Source organism: Gorilla gorilla, chromosome X (assembly GCF_029281585.2).
Source record: "Gorilla gorilla gorilla isolate KB3781 chromosome X, NHGRI_mGorGor1-v2.1_pri, whole genome shotgun sequence".
NCBI lineage: Eukaryota > Metazoa > Chordata > Mammalia > Primates > Hominidae > Gorilla > Gorilla gorilla.
In genome coordinates, this window is record NC_073247.2 from 130,959,677 (window position 1) to 130,981,246 (window position 21,570).

The 21,570-nt window shown below is 41.0% G+C and overlaps 1 protein-coding gene across 2 annotated transcripts in view; it reads right to left on the bottom strand.

The window, feature by feature from the left end:
* The window catches only part of LOC101137618 (A-kinase anchor protein 17B), a 29,853-nt gene extending 11,874 nt beyond the window's left edge, over nt 1–17,979 (bottom strand). The window contains exons 1-2 of one of the 2 annotated variants that reach the window (XM_031006098.1): nt 1,429–2,072; nt 1,326–1,380 (exon numbers count right to left, since the gene is read on the bottom strand). In XM_031006098.1, coding sequence (XP_030861958.1) covers nt 1,326–1,380; nt 1,429–2,072 — 699 coding nt within the window. Of the gene's footprint in view, nt 1–1,325; nt 1,381–1,428; nt 2,073–17,658 lie in introns of those variants that run through there. The other variant, XM_055376228.2, reaches the window with a different exon arrangement.
* Between the last annotated feature and the right edge of the window lie 3,591 nt (nt 17,980–21,570).

The following is a 21,570-nucleotide window of genomic DNA, read 5'->3' on the forward strand; positions in this document are numbered from 1 at the left end:
TTTGTTTTTTGAGATAGGTTCTTGCTCTATCACCCAGGCTGGAGTGTAGTGGCACAATCTTGGCTCACTGCTACCTCTGCTTCCCGGCTCAAGCGATCTTCAGCCTCAGCCTCCCAAGTAGCTGGGACCACAGGCAAGAGCCACCACACCTGGCTCATTTTGTACTTTTTGTAGAGATGAGGTTTTGCTATGTTGTCTCAGAGCTCAAAATGATCCGTCTGCCTCGGCCTCCCAAAGTGCCAGGATTACAGGTGCAAGCTACCACACCCAGCCTAATTTTTTATTTTTTAAGCTGAGCAGTGGTACATGGGTGGTCATGACAGTATTTGCTATATCATTTGCCTGACTGAATAGCTCATAATTTAAAAATATACATTTTAACTTAGCTAGCTACATATACACGCATGCATATACACACATGCACACACACACACACACACACACACACACACTCATACACTGGAAGCAGAAAGTCCAAATTCATGCTAAAGACTGATTTACAGAAAAAGGAGAGTTTAGTTGCATCTTTTCCACTGCTGGGTTAAAACTTCAAGAATGAGATGACGAAAGTATGTAGACATCAATGAGATGACATGATGGAGTAGACAGGCTGATTTTGAAAGTAAAGAACCCAAGTTTGTTAGGATTATGTTTAGCAGTATCTGAGTCTCACTCTTTCATCCAGGCCTGCATGCAGTGGCGTAATCTCGGCTCACTCCAACCTCCAACTCCCAGGCTCAAGCGATTCTCATGCCTCAGGCTCCCAAGTAGCTGTGATTAAAGGTGTGTGCCACCATGCCTGGCTAATTTTTCTACTTTTAGTAGAGACAGCGTTTTGCCGTGTTGGCCAGGCCAGTCTCGAACTCCTGACCTCAAGCAATCCACCCGCCTCAGCCTCCCAAAATGCTGGGATTACAGGCGTGAGCCACCACACCCGGCCTCCATGTGGTTTCAAACTGCATGTATTCCTCTCTTCCTCTCTCTCAGCAACTTGTCAAATATAATAAGCATATGAGATAATTCCATAGGGGCCATGAAGAATTCTTTAATGCCCTCAATTAGTTGAGACAGAACCTCAGATTATAAGAACCATCACTTTAAAGTCATAGCTGGCAGCATGCCTGATAGCACAAGAATGAGTGTTCAAATCAGGATTTTTTTCTTCCTAAACATCCATTTATTAAAAATAATAAAAGTCTTTATATATTAGTTATTGATCAGAGCCTGGTAGGGTCTAAGAAAATTTATTCTAGATGCTTCCTTCCAGCTTTTATTCAGGATCACCTGAACAGTGGAAAATAAAAGAAACTCTGGCTACTTCTTACCTTAATGTTACAAGCCAGAGCTTTCCCATCATTTCCTTTAAGCATCAGTTTCATTCTTCAAAGGGACTCCATGGCTTTTACAAAGTCAGTTGCCTCTTGTTACTGTATGAATGCCTCAAATGTCTGTAAGCCAAAGCTAAAACCCCCAAAGCTTCTGTCAGTCATCACTTCTCTGTAGGGGCCAAGCATAAGGATATCCACATTCTTGATCTTCCCAAAACTTTCAAAGACTACCCAAAGGATCTCTTCACATGGCTTCTCTTTGCTAGAACCTTTAGGTGCAAACCATTTACAGGTCAACTCTTCAAAATATACGGAATCTGGGCTCTTCTCCTGCTCTTCAGCCCCATCACTCAACGAGGGCTCTTTTTCCTTGGGGAAGTGCTCCCATTCTCCCTGGGCATCTGTAGCCACTACTTTTAAGTGTTTTTTCAAACCATTTAGCTTGATAATCTTCCCATGTAACTTTGCCTTCAGGATCTGAACCAAACTTCGGGTTTCAGCCTCACCCTCCAATTGAATGAAGTCCTTTGTACTCTTGGAGAGCCGAACTGTGGTGAACTGGTCAGGGCAAATCAGGCTGTTCAGCTGGTCAAGAACTTCCCAGTTAGAGAAGGGCCTTACAGGTTCTAGACTCCCTGGAAGCAATATGTTGATCAACAATTTTGCTATGGGCTTGAGGTAGAGGTGCTGAGCTGCACAGAGCTCTGTTGCCTCAGAGTTATCATACACTACTGTGACTGTCATGGTGTCCTCAGACCACCTTAGAGAGTGAAAGAGAAAATTTTGATACAGATGGAGTAATACACAGATTTGGATTGTGAAATGGTGCTGGCATTGCTGGACTTAGAACAAATTGATAAGGAAAGCTATACTACAAGCAGAATTAAAATAATATCTTCTGATTCCTGGAACTAATAAGTTATTTCAGCAGGGCTTCAGAATATAAGGTTAATACAAAAAAGTCAATAGCCTTCCTATATAGCAGCAACGAACAAGTAGAACTTGAAATTTAAAACTCAATACCATTTACATTAGCACACAAAACAATGAGATACTTAGTTAGAAATCTAACAAAATATGTACAAGATCTATACAAGGAAAAGAAAAACTAAATATGTGGTCCACGAATAAGAAGACTCAAGATGTCAGTTCTTGCCAACTTGATCGATAGATTCACTGCAATCCCAATCAAAATCCCAGTGAGTTATTTTGTAGATATTGGCAAACTGATTCTAAAGTCTATATGGAGAGGCAAAAGATCCAGAATAGCTAACTCAATATTGAAGAAGAACAAAGTTGGAGAACTGACACTATCCAAAATCAAGACTTACTATAAAGCTATAGTAATCAAGATAATGGTTTGGTAAAAGAAAAGATGTATACATCAATAGAACAGAATAGAAAGCCCAGATAGGCCCACATAAATACAGTCAACTGATCTTTAAAAAAGAGGAGCAAAGACAATTTAACAGAGCAAAGATAGTCTTTTCAAAAAATGGTGCTGGAACATTTAGACATCCACAAGACCTTGCGTATTGCAATGACTTTTTAGATGTAACACCAAAGGCACATTCTAGAAAAGAAATAATTGATAAGCTGGATTTCATTAAAATTTAAAATTTCTGCTCTGCAAAACACACTGTCAAGAGAATAAAAAGATAAGCCACAGACCGGCAGAAAATATTTGCAAAAGATATGTCAGATAAAGAACGGTTATCCAAAATATACAAAGAACTCTTAAAACTCAACAATAAGAGTACAGTCTGATTTAAAAATGGGCCAAAGCCCTAACAGACACCTTCCCCAAAGAAGATATATCAGATAGCAAAAAAGCATATGAAAAGATGCTTCACATCATACGTCATCAGGAAAATGCAAATTAAAACAACAGTGAGATACCACCACACACCTATTAGAATGGCCAAAATCCAGAACCCTGACCACACCAAATGAGGTCTCCTTAAGGAAGAAGCATCACAATGAGCATGTGGTACAACAGAAACTCTCATTCATTGCTGGTGGGAATGCAAAATGGTACAGTCATTACAGAAGACAATTTGGCAGTTTCTCACAAAACTAAACATACTTTTGCCATATGATCTAGCAATGCACACTCCTTGTTATTTCTCCAAAGGAACTGAAAATTTATGTCCAAACAAAAACTTGCATATAATGTTTATAGCAGCTTTATTCATAATTGTCAAAACCTGGAAGGAACCAAGATGTTCTTCAGTAGGTGAATAGATAAATAAACCGTGGTACATCCAGACAATGGATTATTATTCAGCCCCAAAAAGAAATAAGCTATCAAGCCATGAAAATACGTGGAAGAAACTTAAGTGCATATTCCTAAGTGAAAGAAGCCAATCTGAAAAGGTGACATACTATATGATTCCTATTATATAACATTTTGGAAAAGGCAAAACTATGGAAACAGTAAAAAGATCAGTGGCTGCCATGAACTAGAGTGGAGGGAAGGATGAATAGGCTGAGCACAGAGGATTTTTAGGGCAGTTGGAGCTATGCTGCATGATACTGTAATGATGGATACATGTCATCATACATTTGTCCAAAACCACAGAATGTTCAACACCAAGACTGAACCCTAATGTAAACTATGGACTTTGGGTTATGATAATGTGTCAATGTAGGTTCACTGTCACACCTATAACCACTCTGGTGGGAGACGTTAATCATGGGGAAAGCTGGGCATGTGTAGGAGCAGGAGTATATGGGACCTCTCTACCTTCTGCTCAATTTTTTTTTCTTTTTTCTTTTTTTTTTTTTTTTTTCGTTCTGAGAGGGAGTCTCGCTCTGTCACCTAGGCTGGAGTGCAGTGGCGTGATCTTAGCTCACTGCAACCTCCGCCTCCCAGGTTCCAGTGATTCTCCTGCCTCAGCCTCCTGAGTAGCTTGGATTACAGGCGTGCACCACCACGGCCGGCTAATTTTGTGTTTTTAGTAGAGACAGGGTTTCACCATGTTGGCCAGGCTGGTCTCGAACTCCTGACCTCAGGTGATCCACCCACCTCAGCCTCCCAAAGTGCTGGGATTACAGGCGTGAGCCACCATGCCAGGTCCCTTCTGCTCAATTTTCTTGTGAACCTAAAACTTCTCTAAAAAATAAAGCCTATTAAAAATAATAATATCTGTTCTATAAGGGAAAAATAATAATAATATGTAATATTTATTTAATAATATTTAATGTTTTTTAGAGTTTTCAAAGAGTATATATTGTGTCTCAGTTTCCTTAACCATAAAATAGAGATAATAAGATTTGGGGGAGAATTAAATGAATGCGTACAGGTGAAATCCTTAGAATGTGCCTGGCACACAGGAAGTTCTCAATAAACATAAGTTATAATATTATCTATTAGTGGTAGTAGTCTTACTTTATCTCATTTGATTTATGAAGCAACCCGTGAGTAGGTATTTGCCTGCCTGTTTTACAGATGGGGAAATTCAGACAGTTTCAGGAAAATTAAATGACTTGCCCATACATTGAGAAGCCAAGATTTTCTAAATCTCTAATCTATTGTACAATTGATCTTAAATGTAAAGTTCCATTAAAAATCTGCTGGGGATGGTACACAAACAGGGCAAGGGTGGCACATTAATGAACATGCACCGAACATACATAGAACTTATAGTTCTAACCCATGCACCTGACTTAGCATCCCTTGTCCACGTTGGTTTCCAACTCTAAAATGGACATACCTACTCTTGTTCCTCCAGTCTGTTGACTTTAACTAAATTGATCTCTAAGTTAAAGTTAAGAGACAGCCTTTTCTAATGAGTGACAAAGTGAATTTGCCCTCTACTTGGGGACTGGAAAAACCCCAAAACATGAGTGCTTCCTGTTTACTTCATATTAACAAACTCTTTGAAGCAGTACTAAGGTGAACAAGATCACTAATGCTGGGAATTAGAGATTTAAGCTTCTATTTGCTTACTTTAAATAGCACTTCCTAATAAAGGAGTTTTATTCTGAGCAGATATATTCAGACTCTATGTCACCCGAGTTTCTCATTAACGTCAACTTTAGGGAAATTTAGACCCAAACATATATGGCCAGATGACAGAAATTCTAACACAAAATTTACTGCGAAATCTTGGCTAACTTTATAGGTACAGAATTATTTAATAACTACCCTTAAAGGACAATCCAAGTTAACTTCCTTTAGAAGGCAAGGTTTGTAGAGACTGATTTTATAAAAGGTCATCAAAAGCAGTATCTAAGATACTATGTTCTAGAAACCCTTATGACAGCAACACTGAAATGGGATGATATGAGAATAAACATGTTTTCTTTCTCCAAAAGCATTATCTATGTAGCAAAATGGAAAAAATCCAGTTAGTTTGCTGCAATTTGCAATAAGAGTCAACACTAAGCCCCCTCTAGGAGAAAAATTAATGTGATATTCAATTAAGATATACTGAACTCTAAAATTTATTTATAACCATTAGGTATTTATTTATACAACCTAATATAAAGCAATAGTTTTTTTTTAAATTCCAGAAAATATTCACCCAAAACAGAATTACTCTCTTCAAAGTAATCAGGTTTGTCAAGCTCTCCACTTGCTCCAGCAATACTGCCTTTGTTTAAAACACTGTAGAATGCTTCTCTTGGATTGATTTCAAAGCCTGGGTTACATTATTTTAAGTAGCTTCATGGAGGCCAATTTCTAAATTCCTTTATCATGGATTTGATATTTAGAAATTATCACAAATTATGTATAATCAAGAATGTTGGATAAAATGGATGACTATAAGAACAAACTGATTTTCCCAAGAAGACCCAATTGTTTTTGAAAAAAAAAAACAAAAAACTGACCTCCTTTAAAATCCTCACAACTTAAATTCCTGTTTCCCAAGGACAAAAATGACAACAAACTGAGGCATTTGTTCTTCTCATATCTTTCACAGTGGTTCACAGGCTTTAGGTCTTAAAATTGAATGTCAATAAATATTTCATCTTAAATTACTCTCCCAAAATAAAGGGCTAATTCTCTAATCTTACTTTTAAAAAATATTGAGGACCTAGTATGACCAAGAAGTAAGCTTTTTATATACGGCATGGCTTCATTGCTATAGAAGTGTCATTGGCAACTTCTTCTAAGTCATTAAAAATTAACTAGCATAGTGACTGGTACATAGGTGCACAACAACCAACTCCCATTGTGATGCTTCTTCCTTAAGGAGACCTCAAGTCGAAAGCTAATAAAAAATATAGGAGAAGAAGGAGGAGGAAGAGGAGGAGGAGACGGAAGGGAAGAGAGGGAGGGAGTAATTTTATTTTTGGATATTTAGTGAGTACAAGTGCAGATTTCTTACATGCATATATTGTGCAGTGGTGAAATCTGGGCTTTTAGTGCACCCATGACCTGAATAGTGCACATTGTACCCAAAGGGTAATTTTTCAATCCTCACCTCCCTCCCACCCTTCCACCTTTTGGAGGTAGCGAGGGAGGTAGGGAGCCAGACAGTGGATCTGTATTTACCGACAAAAAAGGATGCCTGTGATAGTTTTTAGAGAAAAAAATAAAAAGCAAGTGACAGAATAATAAAGTAACATATGATATTGCTCTTATAAAAGTAATATAAACACACATGGCCATGCACACAGACATAATATATAATGTCTGGAAGAATATACATCAAATTGTTAACAATATTTCCCCTAGAAAATGGATTGGGACTATAGGAGAAGAATAAACTTTCCCTTTTTATTAAATACTTTGTACATTTCCTTTTTAAAAATTTATTTTTATATATTTAGAGAGTACAAGTGCAATTTCTTACATGCATGTATTGTGCAGTGGTGAAATCTGGGCTTTTAGTGCACCCATCACCTGAATAGTGTACATTGTACCCAGTGGGTAATTTTTCAATCCTCACCTCCCTCCCACCCTCCCAGCTTTTGGAGTCTCCAATCTATTATTTTACTCTATATGCCCATGTTGTACATTTCTTAATGCTTCAGTTTTTTAATGTTTACAATAAGAATGTATTAATTTTGTACTTTGTTTAATTAAAAAGAGGAACTTCAGATGATAATAACAAGCTACTAAAAGGAAGCAATTTATAACCGCTGACACCAACTTGTCCAGAAAAGGGTAAAAAAAACAGATTAATACAATAGCAACTCCCTTCACCCACCAAAAGCACCCCTCTGTCTGCCATCTCTGTAAATGCCTATAGGCATTTGAACCCATAGTCAAAGTTTGTGTGAGTCACGATGGAAGCCCGGGAGATCAGAACAGGACTTTGAATATCACAGGCTCACTTGGCAATTGCAATACTAGCTACACAATGGGCTGCAGAACTTATCTTTTAGAACTGCTTTATTGAGGCAAAATTAATATATGATAAACTACAGATTTCATAACATAAACTACACATGTATCAAAACTGTATGTTTTGATAAATTTTGACATATGTATACACACCTATGAAACTATCACTGCAATCAAGGTAGTCAAAATACCCATTGTCCCTCCACATTTCCTCCCTACCCTCATCAATCACTGATCTGGCTGCAAAATATTTTGTTTTGAGACAGGGCTTTGTTCTGTCCCCCAGGCTAGACTGTAGTTGTGCAATCAAGGCTCACTGCAGCCTCGACTTCCTGGGCGTTCAGCCATCCTCCCACCTCAGCCTTCTGAGTAGCTGGAACTACAGGCACGTGCCACCACGCCTAGCTAATTTTTTATTTTTTGTAGAGATGGGTCTCCCTATGTTGCTGAGGCTGGTCTCAAACTCCTGGGTTGAAGCAATCTTCTCACCTCTCTCTCCTCAGCCTCCCAAAGTGCTGGAATTACAGGCGTGAACCACCACTCCTGGCTTAGCTGCAGCGTTTAACTCATAAATGATAATTTATAACACAGCAAAAGCAAACAGATGTTTTTGGAAAATACTCAACTAGTCCAGGCATGGTGGCTCACGCCTGTAATCCTGGCACTTTGGGAGGCTGAGGCAGATGGATCACCTGAGGTCAGGAGTTTGAGATCAGCCTGGCCAACGTGGTGAAACCCCGTCTCTACTAAAAATACAAAAATTAGCTGGGCGTGGTGGCGGGCGCCTGCAATGCCAGCTACTCGGGAGGCTGAGGCAGGAGAATCACTTGAACCTGGGAGGCGGAGGTTTCAGTGAGCCGAGATTGTGCCACTGCACTCCAGCCTGGGAGTCAGAGCGAGACTCTGTCTCAAAAAAAAAAAAAAGGATTGTCATTTTCTCCCCTACACAATCCTTGTTTTTAACCCTGTTTAAGCCAAATACACAAAAACATAATCTATGCTTAGTTATTATACTGTAGATATAGTTATGTATTTTATGCATATTTATATATTCATCAAAATACACATACCAAAATGTGTGGAATCACTAAGATCAAATTATTAGGCTTTGACTTAAAACTGACTCTTTAGAACAACTTAATTTGTCTCTAATTTCCCTTTTAATTAGCCTGTGCTTCAATTGACAGTAATGGTAGAATTCATTAATAACTTTCCCATCATTTTCACCAATCACTATTATATGCATAGATTAATTTATTAAACAAAGTTTTAGGAGCCTAGATAAACCAAGCCTTAATGGCAAGAAATGCCATAATCACATATTATCATATTATCACAAATTATCAAATTATCAAAAAGTCAAATTTTAATAAATATTTCTAGTATTCGCATATTCTATTGTGTTCACCATAACCTCCCCAATCCTCCCCACCCACATGCACATATCTTTCCTTTAGCCTTATGATTAAAAGCAACACTACTGAGATGACTTATTCTTTAATATCTTTGCATAGGAAAATGGGAGCTCCTCTAACCTTAAAAAATTATAGTTATTTAATAATGTTTACACAGTGTGCATTCTAGCAGTATCTTGTGTACGTAGCTTCACTAAAACATTTCACTCAACATGTTCCCAATGCCAAAACATTTCTAGGAGATTCTCAGAGAACACGGTCACCTCATCTTCCTTGCCTCTATATCTCGTAGCAAAGCTGATTGAATAACAGTAGGATAAGGGAATAGAGAAAAGGAAATAGACTGGAGATGTTGTCACAAGCCTAAAATGTTTATTTTAACCAGCAGTGAAACCTCAGTAAATTCTGCACAGTCTGCATCCTAAGACATTCCAATATCTTCTCCCGTTTCAGGAGATACTGGAGAGATTCGCCTAATATATCTCAGGATTTTTAGATCAGAAATATAACTTGAAACTTTAAAAGCACTTGAGTAATCAGCAAAGTAGCCACCTATTCATTCTCTCTTGCTTGTTCTCACTCTCATAAATATTTGCTGTCACAGTGTTAGAAAGGCCATTTGAATGAGGTACTTTAAAAAAAAGTGGAAAAAATAGGACCATCTATGCAATCAATATCCTCTTTCAAAGTAGCTCTTTGCTGCCTTTCTTTTTTCTCCAGGCTTTTGAATTTTATGGTTAGTCATTTTGAAAACATTTAAGATGTATGCAATTATACAACACATTTATGGAAATAGCAGGGAAGCCAGAATTTATTTGGGTCAAATTAACCTAGCCAATTTTCAATTTTCTGCCTACTACAGAATCCCAGTATATCTTGACCAAATAAAAACATTCCATGGTTCTTCAGTCAAGATGCCACGCATGGACGTTCAAGTATTCTGACACGTCATTAGCCCAACAACATTTTAAAACTGAGGCTGACCATATGCTCTGATCTTGAATAATTTAAAAATCACATCATTAAAATGAGTGGCACTCAGTTTTGCAATAATAAGAATATAGCCAATATATGACCTGACAAATGACCGAATTCCAAAATTAAAATGGTCTGGGCTTATGGGGGCACTGGGGGCTTTCTGGGCAGAATGGAAGGGATTTTTGGAGATGCACAGCCATTTGGCAATGATAAATTTGCAACAATGAAATATTAGAGTCCTACTGAGAGAGAATCTCTTCTACCACCATTCAAAGAAAATCAGCTCGAAGGTAGAATTTAGTATGTGGAATTTTGATCCTGAAATGAAGAAAGCTGGATTCACATTAATTTAACTCTGAGCAACTTAATTTCCTGTTTTCTTTTCCTTGTGTTAAAACATCATCCTAAAGTTTCCGTATGTGGTAATGTTTGTGGAAGCAAAGTGTTCTGAGTGTTTCTGAGGCTAATAGAAAATAAATTAGCCTGAAGAAAAGTCTTGTGTTGGCCTTTCTGTGCAAATGCATTCACATAACTAACTCTAAGCTAGTGTGTATAGGAGTCATTCCAAGATAACAAGGGAAGAAGCTATTTTTAAAAACCTGCACAGAGCAGTCAGCAGACCTATCTGACCAGTCCTTTGGTCTTTTGCCCCTTCTTCTGCACCAGGAACATTTTTATTGAAGAACACCTCTCTCCAGACACCTCCAGCCAGGAATGCTGCTTTATACCTTGGATTAATAAACAATGCTACTGAAGAAGACTCACTGCTTTCTCTTCTCATGAAAAAAAAAAAGCTATCGGGGAATTAAAGGAATGTGGCTGAGTATCTTCCATACTTTTGCCTCAATCATTGAATAATCAGAGTATTATTTGTGGGAAATGCGTATCATGAGGTTGCCAGTGTTTTGCTTCTCAGTTGTATTTCCACAATCTGAAAATTACCAGCAAAATTCCTGCCCACCAGTCGCCACCTACAGGTCAAAAGCAACCTTCACACAGGACCCTGCTTTGCACTATTACACAGTTTTTGAGAGTAACAGTACTTCCCAACCTTTTAAAAATCCCAAGGTAAACTTATTTGAATACAAGTCCCACAGAATAGGATATTATCCAATACCTCGTGCTGAAAATGTGATCAAGGGAAGAAAGACTGGAGAAGCCACAATTCACTTGAACTCTTCACAGTGGACCAAAATGAAGTTATGGCATCCTAACCAGGGAATAGTGCCAGAGAGAAAAAGGTACAAAGTCAAAAGCGAATGAAATTATTTTAAAATTAAGACAACTGTATATTAACAATATTCAGCATGAACAGCATGTAAGATTTACACCATTGTATATACCATCATGATCTGATCTTTGCACCTGTTTTATTAGCAATTCCAGATATTGATATGGTCAACACAATTCCTCATTTTTCATGCCTATAGAGAGTTTCTCTCGAAATTCTGTACAATTACAATGTGTCAATAAAAATTAAATGTTGTTAAAAAAGAAATTCTATATAGAGAAAAATTCTATAGAAACTCTATACTTACTATATATTTAGTTGGATATTCTCCCTGGGGATTTGTGTCTTCAATTATTTTTGAAAGAGCATAACTCTTTCCAAAAGAGTACTGCCACTACTCTACACTACTATTATGAGAACGAGTGCTACCATGGAAATCTTTGTGTAAATTTACTTATTTATTTATTTATTTATTTTGTGACAGAGTCTCACTCTGTTTCACAGGCTGGAGTGCAGGGGCACGATCTCAGCTCACTGCAGCCTCTGCCTCCCGGGTTCAGGTGATTCTCATGCCTCAGTCTCCAGAGTAGCTGGGATTACAGGCACATGCCACCACGCTCGGGTAATTTTTGTATTTTTTTTTGTGGAGATAAGGTTTCGCCATGTTGGCCAGGCTTGTCTTGAACTCCTGACTTCAAGTGATTCGCCCGCCTTGGCCTCCCAAAGTGCTGGGGATTACAGGTGTGAACCACCGTTCCAGGTCTTATGTAAATATTTTTAAAAGCCAATTTATTAGGCCATCAGCATTATTAACATACTTGATTCCCCTGCAGTCCTGATCACATTGGATCATTATCATTTTTATTTCTGTTACCTTTATTAGTATAAAATGACAACTTAAAGCAGCTTTAATTTGCATTTAATTTTATGTAGGCTGTAGTTCCAGCCAACTTTTATATTGATATTCAACTGCCTATTCAATGTCTCCAGTTGAATGTATCATTGGCATCTCAACCTAACAAGTGCATCAGAGCCCTTAATTTGCATCTCCTAAACCTGTCCTCCACATCACACTTGCTCCCCTGATTCCCAGTGATTCCCACCTCCCTAAGTAGAGCCACCCTGCACCCAGGCGCTTAGGCTCAAAACCTAGGAGTTAATCCTTCCAAAAGTCTTTTTGACTCCACCTTTACCACAAATCCCAAATTCATCTCCATCTTCGCTGCTACCCCCCAGTCCAGGCCACTGTGATCTCTCACCTGGATTACTGCAACAGCCTCCTAACTGGTCCTTCTTCTTCCATCCTTGCCCCTACAGAGTCTACTCTACACAACAGCCAATGTCATATTTTTAAAAACCTAAATCAGATCATGTCACTCCTCTGTTCAAAACCCTCCAGCAGCATCTCATCATGTTTTGAATGAAATCCAAACTACTTACCTTCAAAACATGGCCCCCGCCCACCTCTTTCAACTCAGCTTTTTACCCTTCTCCCTTATTACCCTTGTTCTCTCCATCTCACCCCACTGGCCTTTTTACTGCCCCTCAAATGCATCAGGTTCACTCCTCAGACCTTTGCTCTTGTGGTTCCCTCTACCTGAAGGGTTCTCCTCCAAGATTTTCTCATGGCTGGCTCCTTCACTTTGTTCTCACTTGACTTGAATGTCACCTCCTCAGAGAAGCCTGCCCTAAACACTCTCTGAAATAGCACTGCTCCCACCCCTGTGACTTGGTAGCCTATCATCCCATTTTATTTTCCCTGTAACACAGAAACCATCTGATCATCCTGTGTCATTGTTAACATTTTATTTTTAATCTGCATCTGTCTGGTTCACCATTATATCTTTTGAGCCTAGAACAGTACCTAACATATAGTAGGAACTTAATAATGCTAAATCTTATGTAAAACAGAGACTTTGCGCAATAACATTTAAAAGATGTTACTTCCGGCTGGGCACAGTGGCTCACACCTGTAATCCCAGCACTTTGGGAGGCCGAGGTGGGTGGATCACAAGGTCAGGAGTTCGAGACCAGCCTGGCCAACATGGTGAAACCCCGTCTCTACTAAAAATACAAAAATTAGCCGGGCGTGGTGGTGCACGCCTGTAATTCCAGCTACTCAGGAGGCTGAGGCAGGAGAATTGCTTGAACCCAGGAGGCAGAGGTTGCAGTGAGCCGAGATCGCACCACTGCACTCCAGCATGGGTGACAGACTGAGACTCTGTCTCAAAAAAAAAAAAAGTATTACTTCCCTACTTAAAATACTAATAACAGCACCTAAAGACCCACAGTGAAATGATAATGCAGACTTGCTTGTTCTTTTGGACTCCTAGACCTATTAACATTAATCAGTGAACATTGAGATTAATTTAAGTGTACCTACCAAGCACCTTTAAGACAGTTTGGGGACCACAGTGAAGAGTCACCCTCAAACAACTGAGTCTAGAAAGGGAAAGAAATTGAGACAACTAACTGGACTCTAAGGAAGAAAATGGTGAATGTCAGGAGAGACATTTGGTACTTTGGGCTACAGACAAGCAATAATGGTTTTAACATTCTGTCACATGAGTGTTAAAATTCCTGAGAATAGGCTACAGTCATGTTTAAGTGTGTCAGTATTGCTCCCTTCAAGAGTGTTGGGACATGCATAAAAATAGTTGTAGCTGTCACAATAACTAGCATAGGGAGGACACCACTGCCATTTGGTAAGCAAGGGGCCAGCGATGCTAACTGCCCTGAAGTTCCTAAACAGACCTGCACAACAAAGAACTCCCCACCTCAAATGCCAACACAGAGTGGCTTATACCTGCCCATCTAAAACATATGGACCACTTTCTGGGACTCCAGATTAATATTTTTAACATGCTATCTTTTAGGTAGTCACTTCGGGGTCTTTTTTCCCCCCCCCCTGATTTTTTTTTAAATCTTTTTGACCCAGATCCTATACACATCAACTATTCAGCAAACAGAAAACCTGAGTGCAAGCAAAGGATGAAGAACAGCAAGGCCCACCAGAATGTCTCTTTGGGGCCCTAGCACAGCGGGCTTTCAGCCTCAGGCCCAAAGAAAGCTACTATCTATCACAATGAGGTCCACAGCATTCCTGTGTGTTAAGATTATTCACCCTTCACAGAAACAGTTTCACTGCATGTCTGACAATTTCCTAATTACACAATAAGACAAGAAGCTAATCCTGAGTGTGAAACTTCCCAAGTGGGGGCTTGTTTCCCTTGAGCAGTGGTCCAGGGCCTACAGGATTAGGCAGGTACTGAGCACGGGGGCTGGGGACTGGGTAGGACCATGGGAAAGCAGAGCACCCGCCCCTTGCTAAAGAAGTCAGTTCTGCACAGCTTTGCCCTCCACAAGTGAAATGCAGACCAGACCTTCCAGCATTTCAAGATAAGCTGGAAATCCTGATCCTTACTGAGTTCTTTTGCTTTTTCAACATTGACCACTAATTCAATTGCTTTTTCAAATCCTGTGCAGGCCGCAGCACACTCATCTAAGGCTGAGTTTGACCCAGGGCCCCTAGCGTGTTCCTTCTGCACACTGGACCCAGGAATCTATTTGGTTGCACATGTCTGCTACTCTGTAGGGGTTCAGGAAATCCAAAAACAATGTCTAAATGTGCTACCATTGGGTAAGGTTCTCAAGAATGAGAAATGAGAATGAGGATGAGAGAGGCACATGCTGGTCACACCAGGTGACTGATACTGCCTTTGCCATGCTCTTCCTTGCCCCAAAATTCTCAACATCCCCCACTTCTTACTGCTTCAGGTAACAGTTTCCCTTCAAAGGTCTCCAAAACATGATCCTACCCACCTTGCCAGCCCTATTTTCACCACACCCGTGTGTCCATCCCCCATTCTAGTTGGGCCAGTCTTCCTTGAGTTCCTTTAAAGATGTTGATCCCCTCAGCCAAATATCCCCTCTCCTCATCTAAAGCCTACTCACCCTTCAAAACCTTGCTCCATTTCACCTCTTTTATGCAACCTTCTCTGTGACAGTAAAAACCAAAATGCTTTTGAGCTCAAGGTCTGGTGTCAAGCAGATCTGGGTTCAAATCCCGCCTCTGCCACTGACCAGCTTGGTGACATCCTTGGGCATGCTACCTAACCTCTTTGAGCTTCAGAAGATGATAATAGTGCCTACCTTACAGGTGGGATTAAATAAAATGATGTGGCCAGGTGCAGTGGCTCATGCCTGTAATCCCAGCACTTTGGGAGGCTGAGGCAGGTGAATCATTTGAGGTCAGGAGTTCGAGACCACCCTGGCCAACATGGTGAAACCCCATCTCTACCAAAAATACAAAAATTAGCAGGGTGTAGTGGCGTGCACCTTTAATCCCAGCTACTCGGGAGGCTGAGGCAGGAGAATCATTTGAACCCAGGAGATGGAGGCTGCAGTAAACCAAGATCATGCACTGCACTCCAGCCTGGGTAACAAGAGTGAAACTCTGTCTCAAAATAAATAAATTAATTAAAATGATCCAAGGAAAGTACTTAACTTCCAGTAAGTGTTCAGTAAATTTTCATTATTATTATGACTACCAAATTTTCACTGACCTTCCTCTTCTTCTGCAAGTGCTCCAGCCCTTGCGCTGTCTCTTCTGAGCAAAGGGCAACTAGATTCCATGATGTCCACATTTGCTCTGTGCCCCAGGCATTAGCCTGCCTCAGCCCACAGCTTGGTTTTATAGCTTCTTAAAGTGCCAGAAGCATGTTGGATACAACATAGAACCCACAGACCCAAGTGTACACTGAATCAGAGTTGGACAACTACCAGCGCCCTGGCTCTGAAATAACTCAGCAAAAGTCTCTCTCTCTCTAGCAAAGGTAGGAATGCATGCTGGGAAGATAAACTGCTTCACTGTTTGGAATAAGTCTCTCTCTCACACACGCATCACCACCACCACCACCACCATCATCATCTCCATGTTCTCTAACCTCTGTACCTCGCCTTTCTTACTGTGGGTAGAGATGACACATAAAGCCAGCAAAGGCCACTCTCTTCACGTAAGTGTATGATGGGAACTTGGACAAACAGGCTGCACTGCAGGTATACTCTTTGGCTGGAACAAAATGGAAAGCCACTACAAAAGCCAAGGTGGACTCTGCAGGCCCTGTCCCCCTCCTGCCCAATGTTACTCCACCTCAAGTCAGCCCCATCCATCCTGATGTGTGTGGCAGCTGGGATCCTCTGGGCACCTTTGCCAGCAGGCCTATTCCACTAGTCACTTTCCTCTGTGCTCCACAAGGGTTGAAGGAAAAATGCCTTCATGGAAGTTACTCCATGCTTCAAGTTACTCCATTCTTTGAAGGCCTCCCCCAGCCTCTCTCCCCTCCCCCCGCCTCTCTCCCCTCCTCCCAAAAAACCAGAGCACAGAAAAATGTAACTGCTGGAATGTCACATGCTTCAAAAGGCAAACAAACAAAAAACCAGAATTTGAGAGGTCCCAACATATTTTTCCAAAAAATGGTTTTCTCAGCATGAAGAACGAGCCCTACCGATTGCACTGCACAAGTTTACACTCTCAACAGCATGAAGTTCCAAGGTTAGATCAGAGATAGGCCGGAAAACAGGGCGCAATGGGCATGATCTTTGAGATCATATTCTCAATCTAGAAAAGACACCAAGAAGAGGCCCAAAGGGTAACCAGTTTCCCATACTGGAACCCAGCGTTCCAATACACGTTTGTTACCCCTCGGAGTTAGCAGCACTAGAAAGTTCTGCCTCCTGTAATGGTCGACTTTAAATGAAAACACAAAAAGCAGGAGACCAAAAGGCGGCACGGGTCCCAAGGACCACGACTATGATTTCCCCTGAGTGCGGGTATGGCATGCATATCCTACAGCATGGGCCTCCCCAGCTTGATTCTTCCCCTCGCCTCTCGGCCCACCAACCCAAGCTCAGGATCTTGCATCCCGAAAGCGTTGTGGGTGAGCAAGCCACAGTCAGATTAAAACGGTCTTAATCCACCCCGCCGGAAACCTCAAGCCGAGATTCAGAATCTCTTGAGAAGTCCCTAAAGCCAAGGACGAGGGTCATCAGGGGGCGGCAGCGGCAGAGCCCTGCTAATGATGGGCACTTGGCGTACCGGTCGAGCAGGAGAGGGCACCTTCAGTTCCCATTAGCGGGATGTCACTGCCAACGTGCCTCAGGGGAATGCCTCGACCTTCGCCCAACACCGGCCTGGGTGAGCCCTCGAGTGGGTTCCGGTGCGCTCCCTGGCTCAGCGGGGTCTCGAGTGAGGGGAGAGTGGACCCGGAAGAGCCTAGGCGTTACTCTGGAAAACGTGACTCTGCTGGGGCAAGCGGGAAACTCGGGTCTCTTGCGCAGCCCCTCCCCAATCCCCACCGAAGGCCCAGCGTGGCTGCCTTCTCTGAGGACAGAGCCGAGGGCATTTACCGGGAGCTTCAGGAACCGTTCGTCTCTACTCCAGGATCCGGTGGGATAACGGGACTGCCGCCGCCGCCGCTGCCGCTGCCGCCAACGTCTATGCCGCCGTCGTCGCCTCCCTCTAACCGCCGCAGTCGCAACCGTCAGCGGTCCCAGTCACCCCGTGCGACTGTCGCTCGCGAGGCCAGCTGTTGAATGGCTCGCGTCGAGCTCACCGCGCGCAGAAGCGTCCTCGCTAAGAGGGCAACGCTGGCGCGCGACCCGGTGCCAACGCCCCGTGACCTCCTCGATCCCCTGAGGCTCTGGCGAGCTCACCGCGGCTGCCTAGTAGCTCGCGACTGCGAGTTCGTCTGCCCGCGCGCGGGCTGCCCTCAGAGCTCTGCCGCCCTGGCGGCTCGCCCTGAACTTGCAGGCAAGACCAGTGGCAATGATGGACTCTTCCCGCCCCCTGATTCCCCCAGGGCCAATCGCCTTCTCCTGAGGAGCCCTTCAAGTAACCCCGCCCCTCTCCTGCTGCAAAGGCCGAGCCAAAGTTTACCCCAAGGCGCCGCTACTCCCGAAGATTTCGAGGCTTTGATCGTGCTACTCCCCCCTCAACCCCCACGAAGTTACAGTGATTTAGAGGCTGAAACTCGCTTGGCCTACCAACCCCCACGCGACCTATTTCCTTTGAAAAAACGAGTATACAACTAACGAGAGAGGTGATGTTGTTCACCTCATCCCTGAAGTGGGACTGCTGAGAAGTGGCCACGTGCTTGGCCAAATTTACACATCAGGGAGTGAGGAAGAACCACAAAGGCCATCGACTGACTATCCTCGCATTGTTTTTTTCTGTTTCTGGGGCCTGCTTTCGGAGGCTGGCCAACTTCCAGCGACCAGGACTCACTGGCTCCGTGTACCACCGTTCGGGTCTCCGACTTCCTGGCTTGAGAGTGAGCGAAACCAGTCCCCTGGTAACTTCTGCACGTTTGAGGACATGCAAAGTCAGTCTTGTTCCTCCTGCCCATGGTGGTCCAACAATTTGAACACAATTCCAGCCACGTTCCTCCAGGCTCTGTTGCTCTAAAGACCTGGGTTCAAGGCTCGTCTCTGAATTTAATTCCTTTATATCTTTTGAAAGTGGAAGGCAGGAACTGAGTCTATCCTTTACACCCCACCCCACCCCAGAGTATAGACCCTTCAGCACAGAGGAGACCAGGATGGCCAAGTCCCTTATATAGACTTCTCTGGTGGAGCTCCCTCAGGTAGCATTCACTTTCTTGACTTCCATATCACAAGGCCCATTCTATAGAATATAGTTTTAATATATAATTAAAACTACAGAATATAGCTTAATATAGTTATAATATTTTGAATATTTTTATGCTTTAAAATAAAATCAAATATAACCATATTTTGTATCATTTAATCTCTTAAGTTATATTCCATCCAATATAAAACAAATCTGTGTACACTGATGCAGTATACATAATCATTTCAGTTAAATAAATTGACCTGAAAATTTAATAGCTATTCCTTATTGTGTTAGGTACCATGAAAAGGGTTTTACATATACAAACTGTATAAAGGTATTTAGTACTAATTAAAAAACTGTGACCGAAATTCCATTTTTTGTCCCCATTTTTTAAATGAAGAAACCGAGGCATAGAAAGTTTAAGCTACAGCCCTACATGAGCGATTAAATAACGAGAGCTGAGATTCTAATCTGAGCAATTTAGTTCTAGATGCTATGCTGCTAATCATTACGTTGATTTGTATTTTAGGTTATCCAATGCTCCAAATGGGATATATTAAAGTAATAACAATGGGAAAATTGCTTCTCTTGTCATCTAAAGCTTTTTGTTGTTGTTGTTGAATCTTAATGATTTTGTGCTTTAATTAGTGAAATATTTTCTTTTCTAATGCATAGACTATTGGAAAAAAGTAAAACAGAATTCAGCTTATCAATAAATGATATTCCTGTTAGTGTATTTCCGGGACTTTTGTTTCAAACAATATACATGAAGAATGCATGTCATTCATTTCATTTTGGGGCATAAGCAACAACAATTAAAAATAAAAACAAAAATAGAAATAATACCAAGAAAACTGACTTGAAAACCTATTACTACCAATGTCTGGGAAAAAAAATCATGGTTCAAAATCTAGTTATTCCCACTTATTAGCTTTATAACACAGCTTGGGCAAGTAACTTAATTTTCTAGGCCACTATTTTTTCATTTGCACAATGAGAATAATTCTTTGCAATGTTATTTTGAACATTGGTATTTGGAACACCTAACCCAGAGACTGGCACATTGTGAGCATTTAATAAATGTCAGTGACATAATGCTTCAATCTCATCTTTTAATGAAAAGGCTTTCCTGGAGTGAGACAAAACCCTTGAATATACCAGTTACAAGAAGAGATTATCAGAAAAATTAGTCTTTTTTTAAAGATTTGCACAAAATATTTAGCAACAGAACTACCCTGTTATGCTATCATTTGATATATATTTTCAAAATATAATGTCACTCTAAGTGACATAATCAGTAAACATAGCACAGATAAACCTAAAAAAATTCCTAATCCTAGTTGTTACTCTTATAATAATCCTTTATTACTTAAATTATAATTAGAAAAGCCTTAACAAAACTAAAATTCTTAAAACATCTACATTTTAATGTAAGTTAAATACATCATAAGTGTAAGACACCATTAAAATTTAGAAAAATAAAACCTAAAGAGCAGTAAGCAATATGGCTTAGAATTCCCTCTACCATTGCAAAATAAAAATAAAAGGGGCTTAAGCAGTTTCTTTTATTTGATGTGGCTTTCTCTTGAAGAATATAAATTTGATAGCAGATACCCAATTATATTATTAAGGTCCATATCCATACACAGGGCAGAAAATTATCATTAATTTTCAACCGAAGTGACAACAGAATCAAAATATTAGAAAGAAAACAAATTTTTAACTTTTGCTGCCATAAATCCTTTATAACCCCCAATCAGTAATGCCTGTTTACTATCGAGTTTTAAGGTGAATAAAAAAAAATCCAAGCAGATTATTCAAGTGTTCAATAATTTGAAATGCTGCCATTCTATTCTAGACCTTTGGAAATCAACATGAGAAATGAATCAGGTTGCAAGGGATTCACCTACTGTAAGCTTCCTTCTGAGTCTGGACAAAATAAGAGTTATGTTATGTAGCATTGGAAAAGTGTCATGTAGCATTGATTTACTATGTGACTGATAGCACTGAAAAAAAAAATCAACTTACCTTACCTGAGAAACAGCAAAAAGTGCAGTCTCCAAATGTTGTACTTTGGTTTTTTGTTTGTTTGTTTGTTTGTTCATTTTTGAGACACAGTATAGCTTAGTCACCCAGGCTGGAGTGTAGTGGTGCGATCTCAGCTCACTGCAACCTCCGCCTCCCAAGTTCAAGCAATTCTCCTGTCTCAGCCTCCTGAGTAGCTGGGATTACAGGCCACCATGCCTAGCTAATTTCTTTTTTTTTTTTTTTTTTTTTTAGTAGAGACAGGGCTTCACCATGTTGGCCAGGCTGGTCTCAAACTCCTGGTCTCAAGTGATTCACCTCCCTTGGCCTCCCAAAGTGCTGGGGTTACAGGAATGAGACACTGTGCCTGGCCTGTTGTCTTTTGGATAAAATCATTAGCCGTGGGTACAACCTGAAAGCACAGAGTTGTATTGAAAGGCAGCCATGAAGCCCACTCAATTCATTTGACTCTCTTGCCTGTTAAAACTATTTGTGGAAATTTCTGCCCAGCGTGGTGGCTCACTCCCAGCACTTTGGGAGACTGAAGTGGGTGGATCGCTTGAGGTCAGGAGTTCGAGACCAGCCTGGCCACCATGGCGAAACCCTGTCTCTACCAAAAAATACAAAAATTAGCCAGGCATTGTGGCACATGCTTGTGGTCC